Below are 18,411 nucleotides of genomic sequence, written 5' to 3'. Positions count from 1 at the left end.
ACCCTCTATCCATTGAACAGGTTCTGTTGGCACCAAAGGGCTTAAGTGAACTCATCAGGACAAATTCTGATCTACAGCATGCAGGGGCATCATAGAGGTGTCACTGCCATGGTCTGTATAAATTCCAAGTTGGCGGCTACTTAGTGTCAATGGAGGCATCCCAAGCTCTTCAGGAAGTGGCAAAGACTTTGCAGAGATCTCTTTGCTACAGTAATCTGACTTTATTTAATCATTGTAAGGAGGTAGAACTGGGTGGGTTTACACATCTCCTTCCTTTCTTACAAAGGTGAGGAAGTCAAACAGGGAGCAAGACCTTCTGCAAATGTCAGCCCCAGACTCTGGCAGGGTTGCCATTTTGGTTACTTGTTTTCTCAAGGTTTTCTTTCCACCTTTTAAAGAGCAAGCACACAACACCTGCAAACATTTTATTGAGAGAAAGCTAAGGGCACACCAATGAGATAAAAACAGTCCTAGTTTCTCAACTCATCTGCAATATCATATTAAATATGCACAAGCTAAGGGTAGATGGGAAAGAAAAGCAGGAGGATATTGTGAAGTTCTTCATAGCTTGAAAGGTGACTAGATTGTAATATTTTAAGTCAGCCTGAGATAGACAAAGAACACACATGATTCCTGACCACCGAGGGCAATGGGGAATCTGTTTATAAGTATTTCCTTGGGGAGCTATTAACTGACCATTCTCTTTCCCTCCTTGTCTTCCACTGCAAGAATGAATTGGAATCTTGATTTTTAGCTCTTGGATTTGATACTCAGCTAATTGAGGGGTATTGTCCATCAAATACTGAAACGGTAAAAGTCTCATGAAGGGCATTCCACAGAGGCAGACAGATGTTGGGAATTTTTTTTATCACTTTGGTGAGGCAGAGCTGAGTGTATTAAGTAAGACAGGGAAGGTTGGTGCTAAAGATTCTGAAGGAAACCCTGGTTGTGACCTGCCACTGGCGCATTCCCATGCAGGCTAGCCAGGTCTGCTACTGAGCAGTTCCTACCCCTGGCTGGTTGTTTACAGGTCTACATCTCCCTAGCTCCCTTCACTTTCATTTATTTCAGTTCTGATTTCTGTGTCCAAAGAGCCACTTTCATTGACCATTCTTCTTTCTTTCTTTCTTTCTTTTTTGTTGGTTGTGGGGCTGGAACTCTGGGCCTGGGTGCTGTCTCTGCACTCTTCAGCTCAAGGCGAGTGCTCTACCGTTTGAGCTACAGCACCACTTCTGGTTTTCTAGTGGCTTATTGGAGATAAGAGTCTCACGAACTTTTCTACCAGGGCTGGCTTTGAACAGCAATCCTCAGATCTTAGCCTCCAGAGTAGCTATGATTACAGGCATGAGCCACCAGTGCCCAGCTGACCATTCTTCTTTACTCTAATGAACTGTATCAATGGAAGCATTCCAAGTTCTTCAGAAAAGGCAAAGAAAAGGCAAAAACTGATGATGGATGCCCATGTCCAAGAGTTCCCTGAGCACCTGGGCCCCAGTCATGTCTGATTGGTAGTCTTCCAGAGGACATGCTTATCACTGTTTGCATCAGAATGGTCTTAACAATCATTCAAAATTCAATTTCTACCAAGTGCTAAAGGCTCATGCTCATAATCTTAGCTACTCAGGAGGCTGAGATCTGAGGAACACGGTTCGAAGCCAGCCCAGACAGGAAAAGTCCATGAGATTCTTATCTCCAATTAACCACCCAAAAACCAAAAGTGGAGCTGTGGTAGAGTGTGGTAGAGTGCTAGCCTTGAGAGTTAAAGCCAAGAGACAATGTACAGGCTTTGAGTTTAAATTCTAGTGCTGGTGCACATGCATGCATGCACACACACACACACACACACACACACACACACACACACACACACACACTCTGCAAATTTCCAGATCCTGCCCAGATCTCCTGAGTCAGAATGTGAATCAGTATGTGGTGAGGGGGTGGAATTTCCATTTCTGATAAGGAGTGTTGGTGAGCCATCATACACTATATTTTGAGCCCTCCCCACCGTGTTGTTTTCAGTAGTGTGAAGATGGAGGGGGTGGTGCAGAGGCTACAGTCAGTTCATCGACTCAACACCAAGGGCTCCGACCCTTATCTGGACTCCTTCAGTAGATCTCTAAGCTTCCATTCCCTCTTCCAAAACACAAATGCAGACTGATTATATCTACCAATGGGGTGTGTTATAGGTGTGTTATAGGTCTTCAGTAAATGCTAGTGAGTTACATACTCTGGTTACTACAGGAAAAAGGACATGAAGTCTGGCAAAATCAACAATGAAGCCCATGCTTCAGGAGTCCCCTGAGCACCAAGGCATCAGTGACTTCTGATTGGCAGGAGTTCAAAGATACAGCGCTCCTGCTGGGAAAACAAAGCTGGGAAGAGACCAAAGAGAGGATGGCCTTACAGCAAGAAGAGGGGTGGGTCTGCAGAAGTCAATGGAAGCGGCCCCAAAGGAGAGCTTGGGAAAGATGTACCCTCCCTCCATGGAGGCTGAAGGTGTGGGAGGCTAAACCAGCTCAGAGCAGAGGAACCACAGAACTTGTTCAAAATCTGTCACCTTCACACTCTCAGAACCCGACTGGGGCCTAGGAATGTTTCTGTCTTCTGTTGCAGCCATAGAAAAAGAACACAAGGGGCTGGGAAGGTGGCTCAGTGGTAGAGCGTTTGCCTTGCATGCATGAGGCCCTGGGTTCAATTCCTCAGCACCACATAAGCAAAAAGAAAAAAGCCGGAAGTGGCGTTGTGGCTCAAGAGATAGAGCACTAGCCTTGAGCTGAAGAGCTGAGGGACAGTGTCCAGGCCCAGAGTTCAGGCCCCACGACCGGACCCAAAAAAAAAGAAAGAAAAAGAACACAAGTAAGGCAGGTGCCTTAATCTGAGTCACTGTTCACTCCCACAGAAAATAGAGATTATAAATGCCTTCAATGTAGTCAAAAGTAGTTTTTAAAAACACCAAAAACCTAGAAATACAGTAATTTTCAAACTTCCTGTAAATATAAAGTATGATTCTTGTGTAAATATAGGGAATGATTCATTGTTCCCTCCTCCCTCCCTCCCTCCCTCCCTCCCTCCCCCCCCTCCCTCCTTCCTTCCTTCCTTCTTTCCCTCTTTCCCTTCCTTCCTTCCTCTCTCCCTTCCTCCTTCTCTTCCTTTCTTCTTTAACCACTACCATTCTCCAAAGAGGCACAGATGAGGATGGTCTACAGGTGCAAGTGTCCCAACATTTGGGGAAGCAGGGATCCATGAGCACAGTCTTTTTTTTTTTTTGTCGGTCATGGGGCTTGAACTCTGGGCCTGAGCACTGTCTCTCAGCTCTTCAGCTCAAAGCGAGCACTCTACCACTTGAGCCACAGCGCCACTTCCAGTTTTCTGGTGGTTCATTGGAGATAAGAGTCTCACAGACTTTCCTGCCCGGGCTGGCTTTGAACCACGATCCTTAGATCTCAGCCTTCTGAGTAGCTAGGATTACAGGCATGAGCTACCAGTATCCCGCTAGTCTTGTGCTAGGAAGTAGACAGCAAGGACCCTGCGTCCAAGGTAGGAGAGAAGCTTTTCCTGTTCTCATTCTACATGTATGAATCATTAATCTCTTCTGTAAAATGTCTGTAGGATTGCCGTGAGGACTAGAATATACAAAACCTGCCAGAGTGGAGAACACACAGTAGATGCTCAATACACCTTTGTAGCTCTTTGTGGCACTACTTTTCCAAACCCAGATTGATTTATGGCCACGATTGATTTTTTTTCACTTATCCAGTTTCCATCAGTCTGGAAAGTACAATCTGTTCAGTCCTTTTGGGACCAGAGGCTGAATTTACTGAGATAAACTAACTGAGCTACACTTGCTGGAGTGAGGATGTCATAGGAACACAGCTCTGGCCTTGTGCTGTGTGTATGTGTGTGTGCATGCACACACACACACACACACACACACGTGCGCGCGCACGTGTGTGGACTGGTGTGTTGGGAGTGGTGAGTCAGGCACATTGAACCATTCCTTCAATGTAATATAGCTCCTCAGAGTTGAATGAAGCACTTTGATTATGTGGCGAAGGACTAAGAAGAGGAGAGATAACAGGAAGAAAGAAATTAGGAATGCTAAGCCTGCAAAGTCAGGTGGGACCACACAGTGCCCTTTGAGAACCAGAACTCTGGGTAGAGAAAGGAGCTCAGGGGTAGAGCTCTTATGTGCCTAGGCCCTGGGTTGGCTTCTTCAATCACAAGCATGGCAAAACAAATCAGTTTCTCCTGAACCTTACACCTTGATTACTTCTTAGTTTTGTTTTTCTTTTAGTGCTTTACATAACACAAGGGTAAATATCATTCAACACATTTCCAGTCTCGTCTTGTGTTTGTTAAAATTGTAGCAGGAAGAATTTCCTCCATGATCAAGGGGTCAAGAAGGTGTACAGTTAGGGTGATCACACTCATGCCAGATTCAAGGATGCTCAGAGCCAAGTCAGGGCTGGGGGCAGGTAGGATGAAAACGGGCATCAGAGCACACAAGGGGCACCACTGACCAACTCACCACGCCAATGGAGAAATAGTTGTTCATGATGCTATATGGGACCTGGTCCCCATTCTCCACTTCCTCTCTGGGGATCACTTCTAGATACCAGCGGTCTAGCATCACCAAGGGGCTCTGTTCGATGTCCTTCAGGATTTTTGTCAGACTTCCTCCTTCATAACCTACGGAGGATGGTATTGCGTTTGTCAGGAGAACAACAAGGCTAAGTGTCAGGACAGGCTGGAGCATCTGTGGCTAGAGAATCTATAGTATGTCTCTGGACTGGAGACACGGGTTCCCTGACCTACGGAGAAGGGGGTGATAATAGGGATTAGGAAGAGCTGAGGATGGGAAACTTAACAGCAGGTGAGTGGGTATTGTCTAAAGATGGGAAGGCCTGTAGAGCTAACACAGGCCCTACAGAATTGATGGGTTGAATGTATGCTTAACTGTGTGTGGGAAATAACTGTTAAGTCCAGAAAAGAGTATTGTAGGCCAAATGTGAAAATGGCTCCTAAGGCTGGCTCCTGCTTCTTGTTCCAGCTCTCCATGCAAGAACTAATTCTCTTAACAATGATACCACTCAGCCTGGTCTTGAATCACTCAATGAACTGATCAGCCATCTGGAGTTCCAGCCCCTCTTTTGCTTGCCAGATGGATCTGTCTGCTCTGTGCTGAGATGAACCTCACTCTCCGACGCATGCCCAGTGCCCCCCGGCTGCCGCCATTCCCAAAGCTCTCTTTAGCTCCTTGTTCTGTAAGATAATTACTGCTTTAAGGGAAATTTCAGAAGGAGAGCTCAAGGCACTGGGGACCTGGAATCTTCTAGATGCCCCCAGTAGCTGGCAGTGTGACATTTCAGTCTGTCTTCCGAATCCTAATTCACATCGTAAATTTAAGGGAGGTGGAATTTCATGCTAAAACCATCTAAGTGAACTTCTATGGGGTGAACACTGGGGAGAGGACAAATGAGTCTTTTCCCTAAAGTTGACCATATCCTATAGTGGGGAGTCAGGCTCTAAGCTCAGTTTCCAGAGGATGGTAAATATGGGGAGGGATGAGCACAGGGCTTCTGGATCCCAGAAGAAGGGTCATAGATTACATATGAATGCCATTGAGAATTACTCTGGAATATTCTACATGAAGAAGGTAAGTACTAGCCCGGCACCAGTGGCTCATGCCTGGAATTCTGGATACTCAAGAGGCTGAGATCTGAGCATCACAGCTAGCCCAAGCAGAAAAATCTGTGAGACTCTTACTGCTAATTAGCCACCCAAAAGCTAGAAGTAGAGCAGTGGCTCAAGTGGTAGAGTGCCAGCTTTGAGCAAAACAGCTAAGGACAATACCCAGACACTAAGTTCAAGCCCCAGTACCAGTGCGTGTAAGCGTGTATGTGTGCACGCATGTGTGTGTGTGTTCTTACACCCGCCTGTAAGTGAACTTTGTAGATTATCCCTGTAAATTATTACACCAGTCCCCAGGGAAGGTCAGTAGCATGCAGACTCACCTCCTCCCCAGCGAAGACATCGGGCAAGGTCATTTCCTGTTCCAAGAGGCAGGACAGCCACTGGTGGATGCTTTGCAAAGTTGGCCTTATCTGCAACTCACAGAACCATATGGCATGGGATTACAGCATTTTTGAGTTATTTTGTAATCCCTGATCTGTTGCTCAAACATCTCCAGCTCATTCTTTGTTTGAATACCCCCATGGTGGAGAGTATCTATTCCATCTGTAGTGGATTAACCACTGTGAACTATGCCAGCTCTGTCAGTTTCTACTCCACAGTGAACGAAATCTGTCTCCTTGGAACTTGCACCTGTTTATCCAAATATCCTTCTAATTCTGCTCTTCAAAGTGGCAGCACACATCTCATACACATACGTTTGTGTGGTTTTTAACCCTTAGTGATTACTGGCATATGGCTCATTTATCTCTTAAATCACTGCAAATTATGATCCTTCTGCTTGTAGATGAAGAAATAGAGAGCTGGGAACTGGTGGCTCACACCTGTAATCCTAGCTGCTCAGAAAGATGAGCTCTGAGGATTGCAGTTTGAAGCCAACCCTGGGCAGGGAAATCTGTGAGACCCTTTATCTCCAATTAAGCACCAAAAAAGTTGGAAATGGAGTTGTGGTTCAAGTGGTGAAGCATTAGTCTTGAGTAAAAAGGCTAAGGGACAATAACTCAAACCCTGAGTACAAGCTCCAGGACCAGTGCAAGCAAGCACGCACGCACGCACGCACGCACGCACAGAAATGGGGATTCACTAAGAGAAAGTAATTCCAGAACTAGTATTCAACCCAGATCTCTGTGGCTTCAAGTCTATTTCCCTCCTCTTCTCAGGAGCTTTGGTGATGTATAGATTAGTTAAAAAAAACCAACAAAGAACAAAAAGAAAAAAAGAAAAAAACCAACAAAGAACACTAAGGAATAGTGGGGGCATTTGGAAACCTGAAAATGCTCAAGTAAACCCATTCAGATTTAAAAGGTTAAAACCAGGTGTTTGTGGATCAGGTCTAAAACTAGCTACTCAGGAGGCTGAGATCTCAGGATCATGGTCTAAAGTTAGCCCAGGCGCATTAGCTTTCAGCCAAAAAAGCTAAGCAAGAGTGCAAGACCCTGAGTTTAAGCTCCAGTTCTTTCTTTGGGTACAACAAACAAACGAAAAAGATTTCCGTCTTACAATGTCAAAAGATAACATTGTGAAAAACCCGAGCAAACCCTCCAGGTGTTATTGGCACCCACAGACCTAGCTTCTATTTCTACTACTTTTCAGAATGGCAAGTACGCAGATTCCTTCTCTTTCCTCCACTGAGAGTTGAAGGGGTTATTGGACACAGCCATGAGAGTAAGCCCAGCAGAGCCTATTTTCATCTGGCTACAAATCTGCAGCAGCATAGTGGCTGGGCAGGGAAGGTTGAGGGGGGCAGCACAGGCACTCATTGGGTTCTGAGTCCATGGGGCCTCTGGAAGTCAGCAAAGTGACAGGGCTACAAGGAGTTGCAGGAATCAGAAGTTGAGACTCAAGCTAAAGTTACCCGGGGCAAAATAGGCACTTATAGGTCCTTCAGGTTGTCTGACGGGTGCTTGAAATGGCTGAGCTCAGGGAAGCTGAGGGCTGAGATAAACACTGGAAGGGTTGAGGCAGAAGATGAAGCAAGGCCCGATTCTCTCACTGTTCCCAGCTCATGTGATTCGATGTTCTACCTCCCTGTCTTTGCACATGCTATTCTTTTTGCTGGAAGGCTCTTGTTTTCTTATGCCTGTCCCTTCTATGGTCCCCACAGTAGCAGGCCAACCATCCTCAGGATGGTTGAGCCCAGAAACCAGTACATTATGCTCAGCGTTGCCTCTTCCTCACGCTCATCCATTTACACATCACTTCCTCATGCTGTTTCCTAAATAGATTTCGAACAGTCTCCTCTCCTCTCTCCGCCCCCACAGCAGCACCTGAGTGCAAGCATGATTCCTTCTCCTCTGATCTTTCTCTCCAGTTCTGCTCTCCTGTGTGCTCTGCACATTTCCACACACAGGGTCACAGCCCCATCATGGACGCACACTCCTCAACCTCGGTGGCAGCTTCCTATTACCATTTAACACACACACACACAGGCCCAGGATCCAGACTCTGCCTTCCCCCGGCCTGATCCTCCACTCCATAAGCTAACCATCCACAAGGGTTTTCAACTCCCTAAATCACAGAGATCTTCTCTGCTTAGCTTCGAAGCTGCTTCTAGGAGATGTCCCCAGGTCGCTCCAGTCTGGGCCTGCTGCTTTGCCAGGGTTTTCTTAGCACCTGGAGTCTCATCATACTCTCCTATAATGATCAACTTGTTTGTTCCATGAACAGGCTGTTAACTCCTGGGGGAATGTGCCTCACTCACCACGCCATCTCCACATGGCTTAACAAATGCCAGAGGCTGGGTCATGCACAGCCTTTGAGGATGGACAACAACAAAAACAACATCCTGGCTCAGGCTCTGAGGGTGTCTACAATGCAGGGGGGGACCGATCGTGTGAGATCTCATGGAAAGAAGGTGTACCTCCATATTCCTATCAGAAAGGAAAGGAGCACCGTCCTAATACGAGGGATTCAAGGCTAGCAGGGATGTAGGGGCTGCCCCCAGAGGAAGCTCCCCCTTTAGCTGAGGTCTGAAGTGGAAACTAACAGAGCAAAGGCAGGAAGTGGGGGTGGGGTGGGTGGGGATGCAGGCAGGTGGATCCGCGTGGGTAGGGCCCTTAGGTGGAGAGGCACGCGGTGTGCTCCAGGGGCTGACCGCAGGGCAGAGTGGCTGGACTGCTGAGGGCCTCAGAGGAAATGATGGGAGGGCAGAGGAGCCAGTGAGCACCCAGGGCCCTGCGGATCATTTGGAGGGCCTTTGTCTCTAGTATAAGAGGAATGGAGGCCAGGTAACCCTAGCTAACTCAGAAGGCTGAGATCTGAGGCTCCTGCTCTGAAGCCAGTCTAGGTAGAAAAGCCTGTGAAACGGCTATCTCCAATCAACTAGCAGTAGCCGTGTGGGTCAAGCGAGAGAACATCAGCCTTGACTGAAAAAGCTGAGGAAGAGCGCGAGGTCCTGGGTGTGTTACAGTACACACACACACACACACACACACACACACACACACACACACACACAGAGGAATGGGATATGTCTTATGAATGTTTATCACAAACCCACCAACGTTCAGGAAGGAGCACTGTGGTTGGTGGTGGGGGGTGGAGTTGGGCAAGGTCAGAGAGAGGACCACTGGGATGATGGGGACCATGAAGGGCTGAGTATATGTTGAGTGACTGAAGGAATGCTCTGTGTAGTTAATCTTTTCCCTCGTGGATAAAAGCCCTAACCTTTCTTCCACGTTACACAATCTTCTCTCTGTTTTGAGCAGCTTCTGTCACCTGTGTCTGTGCAGATGAGTTCTGGCAAACTCCCCCCCCCCCCCCTCAGCTTGCTTTCTCCCTCATGATGGAGAGCAGACCTCTGCCGATCAGCCTTTCTCTCCCCTACTCCCAGAAGACTCCGCCCTCCTCCCACCAACAACTCCAGTCTAGGTGACAGCAGAGCGGGGGTGGCTGTTCAGCAGCCCGTGTCCATGGAAACCAAAGCTGGAGGGAGGGGTGGGGGAAGCAGCCCGTGGTAGGTGCACCTGCTCCCCTCCAGGGGGTCCACTTACAGTCACCCATGCCTGGCCTCCTCTGCCTGGCTCTGGGTCTAAGCCTGGCTTATCTCTGACCCCTCTCATTCATCTCCCATATCCAATCTGTCAACAAACCCTGTAGGTTCCACCTCTAGCTACCTTTCAGCACTTTCCAGGTCTCCTGTGGCCAGGTTCTGGCCACCTATTGCCAGGGTCACTATAGTAGCCTCTGAAATGGTCCCGTGCTCTGCCCCGGTCCCTTAATTTGTCACATTCCTCTTTGCTCAAAATCACCTACCCTCGTAGGACTCTCCTACTCGCAAAGCCATGCTGTATGTCATGTCCCACTTGTCCACCTGACCCTGACCTTTCATTTTGGCCATGTCCTCTGCTTAGGCTACTCTGGCCTGCCTTCAACAGCTCAGCCTGTTTATACCTCAGGGCCTTTGCACATGTTGCTCCCTCTGCCTAGACTCCTCCTGCTTCAGGCATCTAGAGAACTCAATCCAACTTTTAAGTCTCCATGTAATTTCTTTCTGTGAGGTTTTTCCCTAGCTACTCAGTTTGAGATTGTAACCCCACCTCTGCTCTGTTTTGCTGCCTTCCCTATTATTATTGTTATTTTTGTTAACTACTCTGACAGTCTACATCATTTTTGGTTGCCTGGTTCTTGACTCTAGGTTCCATGAGGCTGGGATTTTTTTGGGTGTGCCATTTTGTTCACTGCAGCATCTCTAGTGTGCAGCGGAGGGCTTGGCACGTAGAGGTGCACCAGAAGTGTTGGCAGGATGAACGACAAAAATTGGTAGCAGCCTAGGGCTTAGACTCTGCCCTATCTAACTGTGATGCCTGCTCTACCAGTGCTGTGATGCCCGTAAATTCCACAGTGTTTATCTGGGTTATGCAGGGTTAGGTCTGGAATATGCCCTCATCCTGGAAGTTCACAGGTGCTCTCTCTTACTTTCAGGGAGTGATGTGTAAAGCCCCATAGATCCAGGAAGGTCTAGGCAAGAATTCAGGGTCCAGACTCCCAGCTTGGACCAATCTCCTCACTGCTGTTTTATTTTGGGTCCGGTTGTAGGGCCTGAACCCTGGGCCTGGGTGCTGTCCTTCAGCTCCTCCCTGGGCGCTCTACCACTTGAGCCACAGCACCACTTCTGGCTTTTTTTTTACTTTTTGCTTATGTGGTGCTGAGGAATCGAACCCAGGGCCTCCTGCATGCAAGGCAAGTGCTCTACCACCGAGCCACCTTCCCAGTCCCTTCCCACTGCTGTTTTGATCTACATGTACAGACACAGCCCAGAATGAACTTTCTTTGCCTGAACTCATCTGTTGTTTGCAGATATGGTCTCTAGACTCAGGTTCTGGTGAACTTCCCTGGGCTATGCATCTAGACTTTCCTGTCCAGTCTTCATTCACCATCAGCCTGTGACTGGAGTCCTGCTCTCAAATCTAATCTGCCCACAACAGGTATGCTTGTGAGGCCAGGCCTGACACTAACTGATGATGTCCATATTCATAGGAATCTTTCTTTATTTTTCTACCCAAAGCAGATAGGTAGTCAAACATCAGTCCAAAGGTGGATACAAAGATGATACAGATATGTTCCATTTCTTTTACTGCCTTCTGCTGATTTTAAGTATATTTAATAGAAATAACCAGTAAAAGCCCTCCCAACCCATTCTTACCAATGCAATCCAAAATCCAGCCAACTGTCCCATCTCCCCCGCAGGCTAGAACACGGAAGTCTGGGGTATCATGGAAGAAGTTCAGTCTAGGAAGAAGAAGAAAGGCCACAGTGGCCTTGTTACAGGTTGTGGATGACATTTGATACTTGTTGAGTCCCAGTCTCCCTGTGCTCTGGAGTAAGTTACGACTTAGATTGTTTGGGGGTGGGAAAGAGTCACGTGACATTCTGAGTCCAGACGTCACTACGTCACTACACACTGACCTTGACTATGGAGCAGAATCCAAGGAGCCATTCTCCTATGAGGAGAATCTGACCCCACACCAACACAAACAGAAAACAGTTATCTAGAAGTTCTCTACTATTCAGACGGATGAATGCGCAATTGTGCATTTTGACACGAAATAAACAAACCATCCTTTTAGGATGCCTATTTTATCCCTCTGACCTCCCTTTAAGTGCAAAGCACTGAATTAATGGAATTTCATTTGGCTCTTCAGTGGGCCCTGACCTAAGTGGACCACAGCTGCTTTTGCTGGAAAAGTGTTGACTCTTTAGAGCAAGGCTCTTGACTTGGGGACCATTAATTCCCAACCATCTGTGCTTAATATTCCGAAGGTCATGGACTTGTAAAAAACAAAAACAAAACAAAAAACATTTGGTGGTCTCTAAGTGCTAATTGAAAATTTGCATTTCTTTAAATTATAATGTAGACAACAAACCAGGGAAGTATTAACAATGTCTGGAAGTTTATGGCAGCTAAAAATCACAAGTACTAATGTAGTAATTACTAATCGTGATATATTAAATGTATATTTAACATGTAATTTTATTTATTTATTTATAAATAAATATTTTTTTTGTCAGTTGTGTAGCTTCAACTCTGGGCCTGGGCGCTGTCCCTCAGCTCTTCAGCTCACGGCGAGCGCTCTACCACTTGAACCACAGCACCACTTCAGGTTTTCTGAGTGGTTTATTGGAGATAAGAGTCATGGACTTTGCTGCCTGGCTGGCTTTGAACCATCATCCTCAGATCTCCGCCTCCTGAGTAGTTCGGATTACAGGTGTGAGCCACTGATGCCCAGTTAGCAAATAATTTTAATGTCTTGCTAATATATGTTAATGCATTAGCAGCCTATACACCATCCTAACATTGGTCTGAGAAGACGCTTAGGGCTCTAAATAAGGGATACACATGCAAGCAAATCACCATTCCTTCTCTTCCAGTCCCTGGCAGAAGAACTCTGCTTTCCCACAGAAGTGAATTCAGAATGGAGGCTCTCTCCAGAGACACAGCCTTTGAGTTACAGATGGGCCCCCTGCTGGTGGCTCCTAAGTGCTTTTGAAAGTAGACCTGAGCTTGGTAAAAATAACTTACTTGTTAGAGACTGAATTCAGGTACTAAAATACCCTAGAAAAAAAATTGAGCCAGTAAGGGCACTTGCTTCTCACGTGCAGTAAGTGGTAGACACAGAGATGGTGACAGCAATTGCCCAAGTCTAGGTGGGTTCTGTTTGGAAGTAAGTTTTGTCAGAGAGTCATGGCAGGTCTACTGAATCTGCACTCGTGTTTTTCTCCTTTTAACTGGGTCTTGCACTGCCACTGTCACGAATAACTTGTTTGTGTCAGACAGTCATAGTAAGGAAGAGATTCCATTTTTAGAGTCCTTTCTCAAGCCCCTGGAAAGAGTCTCACAAGTTCACCTTAGAAAAGCAGAGCAGGAGGTAGGAAAGCCCAGTCCAGCAAGAGCAAACAGCCTGGCAGAAAGTGGCCAGCAGATGGCGCTAGAATACTAGCTCTGACTGGAAGGAAGCTAAATCTTTCTGGTCCTTCCATTGGGATGCTCGCTGGATCCCTAATGACATAGATGGTCTCATCATGTCAGCCACGCAGAGACCAGCCCATTCCCACCAGACCTTTAGTCAAACCACAGTGGGACTTCCAATCTCACTGCTAGGGAAATATCGCAAGCCCGTAGCAGGAAGAGAGAGGCTAAGAAATTGAATAATCCCATAATAAGATGCACAGAACAACAGAACTCCAAGCCCCTACAGATTTCCAAATACTTTGGTAAGCACAATAAGAACACTATTTCTCTTCCTTAGTGACAAATCATGAAGGTACCAGCTAGCAGACCCCATAAATAACTAATAATAATTCATCAGCCAGCCCTTCTTGTCAACCAAATGAATGGTATAGGCAGTTTTCCCTTCTTACAAAAGCAACAACTTTTCCAGTAGCAAGGCACAGGAGGCCATTTCTCAAACAGTGGTAAGGGGTGGGTTCTGAGTATTTCTAGGCATAACCGAAAGATGGGAGGAGGGATGAATTGAGAGGGATTAGAAAGATGATAAGGGAAGATTTCTTCACTAGAGATATAAACAGGGGGAGGAGGAAAGGTATAAAAAGTAAAGATTGTCGTCTCATACCCTGGAGTGGGACCTCCATTGTCCAGGTTGAAAACTTGTTTAGGGTTGAGTAGGTAGTGGAATTTCCGAAGAATTCTATGGGAAAAAAAGGCACAGGAAGGGAGGGAAGAAGGGAGGGAAATAAGGAGAGAGAGAGAGAGAGAGAGAGAGAGAGAGAGAGAGAGAGAGAGATTACACAAGGGCAAACAATTCTTGACCTCAACACTTGTGGGACTAAGAATTTACTTAAACTTAAGAGAGAAAATGGCTGACATTCTAGGGCATCTTGGTATCTCTTCATACTCACTTCCTGGCTCCAAGGTCATCCTGTGATCTAAGACTTCAGCCCCCACCCCACGAACATCACCTCCAGCAGAGGACAGGGAAGAGAAACCCAGAGAACAGAAATGCGATTCAGAGGCTCTTCTGCCATGGAGACCTCCTCCTGTGTATTCTGTATGGTCCGGGCAATGTGATTCTGCCTTTATGAACTGTCTAGAGCTCTAAAGGCACATCTGGGAAGTGGACCTTCACCCAAGGACATGCAAGGGGGTGGGGTTGGCAGGGCTGAGAGGCACTAACCACATCTGGGGGTGAGTTCTTGGCTCCTGGAGGGATTAAGCCACTCAGGAGGGATGCCCTGACCCTTGAATTAGGTAGAGTTTTTAATTTAACTTTGATCCCTTGTCTTCTTTCTCCTCCTCCTCCTCCTCCTCTTCCATTTCTCTTCTTTGTCCTCCTCCTTTTTGACCTTCTCCTCCAACACCTCCTCTTCCCTCCTCTTTCTACTTGGATTCTAAATTGCTGCCTGGTCTTCACATTACTCCTAGTCTGAACAGGCCTGGGAGGCAGAATGTGCTTTGGTTGTCCTCTCCCTCTTTCCCCCCCCATTTCTCTCTCTCTCTCTCTTGTTCAGCAGCCCTTCCTTCTCAGGGATGGGGCTAGACTAGGAGATCCTAATCAGATGTGTCTCAAACCAAGATAACCCTTGGGAGGGCAGGCTGGAACAGGCATCCCAGAACTCAGTCTGACCTGGGAACCTTAGCTGTGATTTCTGTGACAGGCCCTGGGCCAAGTGCCTGATGGATTCTAATCCTCAGAGTAACCTCATGAGAGGAGGTATCATTATCTCATGTCACAGGGCATGAAGTCACTTGGGGGCAGTTCGTGGTAGTGCTGGCTGTGAGTCTGGGGTCTCCCAGATGGCACTCTGTTGGGGTCAGAGGAAGAAACCATACCTTTCTCCTTGTCTTCCTCCACTCTTGGGGTTCACCAAGACCAGCAAGGGGTGGGTACCCGGGGTAGGGATGATCTTATACTTCAAAGGTAAAAGAAAAAGCAATTAGATCTGCTTTGTCCAACAAAAGGGTGAGTGAGGGCTGATGTTCAGAGAGCTTCGGAGAGGTGGATGGAAAGCAGGCCCAGGCATGGAGGAGAGGCGGTTGGGGAGGGAGGTCTTTGTCCACTGGCTGAGTTTTCTGAGGGTCTTTGAGGAGGGTTAATGGCAATGAGGGTTTGGATCAGGGATGGGCGATGACACTGTAGCTTCAAGTCATTCAACAATGGTGTGGCATTGTGCCCACAGCACAAGATCAAAGTTTGTGAGGGACACAACTGAACATAACTCAGAAGGTATGCCATCTGGTCATACACATAAATAAAAGAACGCTCCTGGAGCCAACAGTCACTTCCACTCTGGCACTTTTCAAAGCAACATTTCCAGATCTAATTTTCCTCCTGAGCTCTGGTCCCCCATACCTCACTGTCTAGTGAGTGCCTTCCATTCAGTGTCTCAGCATCAGCACCCCGTCTTCACGCCCGACCTGACTCATCATCCAAAACCGCTCCTCTCTCCTGATTCCTGCTTCCGTCAAAGGCACGGCTAGTCATCTGGTCACCTGGGAAGACTCTTGCCCTCGTGAATCTTTCCCTGAAATGTCTCCTTCTCTCTAGCAGCTGTCATGATCCCCATAATTCCCTGGGAGAGTCTTGTATGCTGTCACCACGTAGGTCCTTCCCAGACACCATGTTAAGCATTCTGCTCCTTCTCAGATACGTCTAAGGACACCTCATTGCTCCGAAAATAAAATCCTAACCCCTGAACCTTCTCCAGGCCTTCTCATTTGTAGCCCTTTTCTACAGCTACCTACTGATTTCTCCCAGATCTCAACCATAGTCCAGCCAAACCAGGCGGGAACCTTCCAGTGAGTGAGTGTCTTTAAGTTTCTCTCACATATTGATTCAAACTGGTTTCTTTTCCTATTCCATATATATATATATATATTTTTTTTTGGGTCCGGTCGTGGGGCCTGGACTCTGGGCCTGGGCGCTGTCCCTCAGCTCTTCAGCTCAAGGCTAGCGCTCTACCACTTGAGCCACAGCACCACTTCTGGCTTTTTTTTCTTTTTGCTTATATGGTGCTGAGGAATCGAACCCAGGGCCTCAGACATGCAAGGCAAGTGCTCTACCACTGAGCTACCTTCCCAGCCCTCCTATTCCATATTTTTAAACGCTTACTTCCACACTTCATAAAACAGAAACAACTCATCCTTGGGGGCCCAATTACAAAGCCATCCTGTTCCTTTGTTCATGACAACTGAAATGAAGACACTTGAATTAACTTCTGTATTTGAGTTTGTTTTTCTATTTTTACTTTTTTGTGGTAAGTGTCTGAAAGTACCAAATGGACTCTAACTGCGTCAGGAGGAGATGGGTCTCATGGTGCCACACACGGGTGGCTCTCAAAATCCACTCTTGTCACTTCTGACACAGACATACAATTCTGCTCTATATTCAATATCTAATGCCTTCATTGCTAGATCTCAGACTACAAATCCAGCAAGCACAGCATGCAATACATCGAAAAGTACAATGACTTTGTTTGGCATTTTTATAATTTTATTTTGGTGGCATTGGGGTTTGATCTCAAGTCACTTGAGCCATTCCTCTAGCTCTTTGTGCTCCCGTTATTTCTTTTTTTCTTTTTTGGGTCCGGGCGTGGGGCCTGAACTCTGCGCCTGGGCGCTGTCCCTCAGCTCTTCAGCTCAAGGCTAGCGCTCTACCACTGAGCTATAGCGCCACTTCTGGCTTTTTTTCTTATGTGGTGCTGGGGAATCGAACCCAGGGCCTCATGCATGCAAGGCCCACTGAGCCATCTTCCCAGCCCCATCTTCTGTTATTTTCTGAGAAAAGGTTTTGACTTTTTCCCTGGGCTGGCCTGGATCTTGATTCTCCTATTTATGATTCTCACTACAGGTGTGTGTCCAGCTATTGGTTAGGATTTTTCAGAATTATTTTCATCTGCTTGCATGACACTTGGAAGCATCTTGAAGGTTGAGGAGTTAGCTCCTGTGTCTGGGAGTGTGATGTTCAAAATATCCAACAGCCTTTATAGCATGGACCCTGCTCAGTCAGACAGACTCAACCCAACCAGGTGATATACCTGTGTGTGTGTGTGTGTGTGTGTGTGTGTGTGTGTGTGTGTGTGTGTGTGTGTGTGTGTGTGTGTTACATGTGACTTGCTGCCTTTCTAGATGTCTTGCTACTGCAGATCCTTACCATGGTTCTATTTCAATGTCCAAAACACTAAATCTACAGGCTCTCATTGGGATGTCCAGCACTCACAGGGTACAGCAGTGCCATGAAGCTTAGGCCCCAGTTTTCAACTTTCTTTTCTAGTACTCTTGAGTACTCTAGTACTCTTTGCTGTCTTGTCTGCATCCCTTTGAACTTCAGGAAGGCATAAAGGAAAGATACCCATCGAGGACCTTGAGTGAAAAATGAGTTCTTAAATACACATTTGAGGGTGAAGAACTTTGGGATCTGGTCAGCATCATTTGTCAGAGGATGTTCTGGTGTCAGCCTGGCAATCCTGGAAAACCCATTGTCTGCTTTTGTGCCACACTTTTGTTATCATTTAGGAGGTCTGCACATTGAGGTTTTAATGTAACTCGCTCATAAAGAGGTGATACAGCCAATTAGACCAGCAATGGATCAGCCAATCTCCCTTCTCACCACTTGCCTACAGTGTGGAGGTCAAAGGTAACTCCAGAGGCCAGGAATAAAGTGTCCTCCTGTGTGACAGAATGGATCAGATGAGAAAGCCAACGTTGAGATACATTTCTTCAGAGTCTGAGCCCTGTCCTCCCCGCCATAGCCCTGGACCCACTTAGAACAAGCAGTTGGACGTGAAGATCACTAGGTACCTGCATGACAAGTTCGGCCTTGGCCGCCATGCCACCTTCAGCCTTCCCACCTTGCCTATCCTGTGAGAAGAGAAAAGAAAAACATCAGCCGGGTGCCAGTGGCTACACTTGTAATCCTAGCCGAGATCTGAGAATGATGTTCAAAGCCAGCCTGAGCAAGAAAGTCCATGAGACTCTTATCTCCAATTAACCACCAGAAAACCGGAAGTGGCACTGTGGCTCAAGTGGTAGAGCGCTCGCCTTGAGCTGAGGAGCTGAAGACAGTGCCCAGACCCCTAGTTCAAGCCCCACAACCCACCAAAAAAGAGACATCTTTTGAATGGAAAAAAGAAAGCCTGATATAAAACATCAGACTGGATGAAAAACAAATGGTGAATATCAACAAAGAGCCCAGAGCTAGAACAAAGTGAGGAATGTTCCAAAGTGGGACTTGGGATCTCAGAAAAAGAACACACACTTTT

At 46.9% G+C, this 18,411-nt stretch overlaps 1 protein-coding gene across 1 annotated transcript in view; it reads right to left on the bottom strand.

The window, feature by feature from the left end:
* Positions 1-18,411, bottom strand: part of Dgkg (diacylglycerol kinase gamma) — a 206,193-nt gene that overhangs the window by 90,830 nt on the left and 96,952 nt on the right. The window contains exons 14-19 of the mRNA XM_042667936.1: positions 17,951-18,010; positions 14,984-15,063; positions 13,767-13,841; positions 11,339-11,424; positions 6,018-6,107; positions 4,532-4,692 (exon numbers count right to left, since the gene is read on the bottom strand). Coding sequence (XP_042523870.1) covers positions 4,532-4,692; positions 6,018-6,107; positions 11,339-11,424; positions 13,767-13,841; positions 14,984-15,063; positions 17,951-18,010 — 552 coding nt within the window. The remainder of the gene's footprint in view (positions 1-4,531; positions 4,693-6,017; positions 6,108-11,338; positions 11,425-13,766; positions 13,842-14,983; positions 15,064-17,950; positions 18,011-18,411) is intronic.

This window comes from Dipodomys spectabilis, unplaced genomic scaffold (assembly GCF_019054845.1).
Source record: "Dipodomys spectabilis isolate Male_0828 unplaced genomic scaffold, ASM1905484v1 ptg000017l, whole genome shotgun sequence".
In the NCBI taxonomy this organism is placed as follows: Eukaryota; Metazoa; Chordata; class Mammalia; order Rodentia; family Heteromyidae; genus Dipodomys; species Dipodomys spectabilis.
The sequence above is the reverse complement of the archived record's forward strand: the minus strand, read 5'-3'. Positions and strand labels throughout refer to the sequence as shown.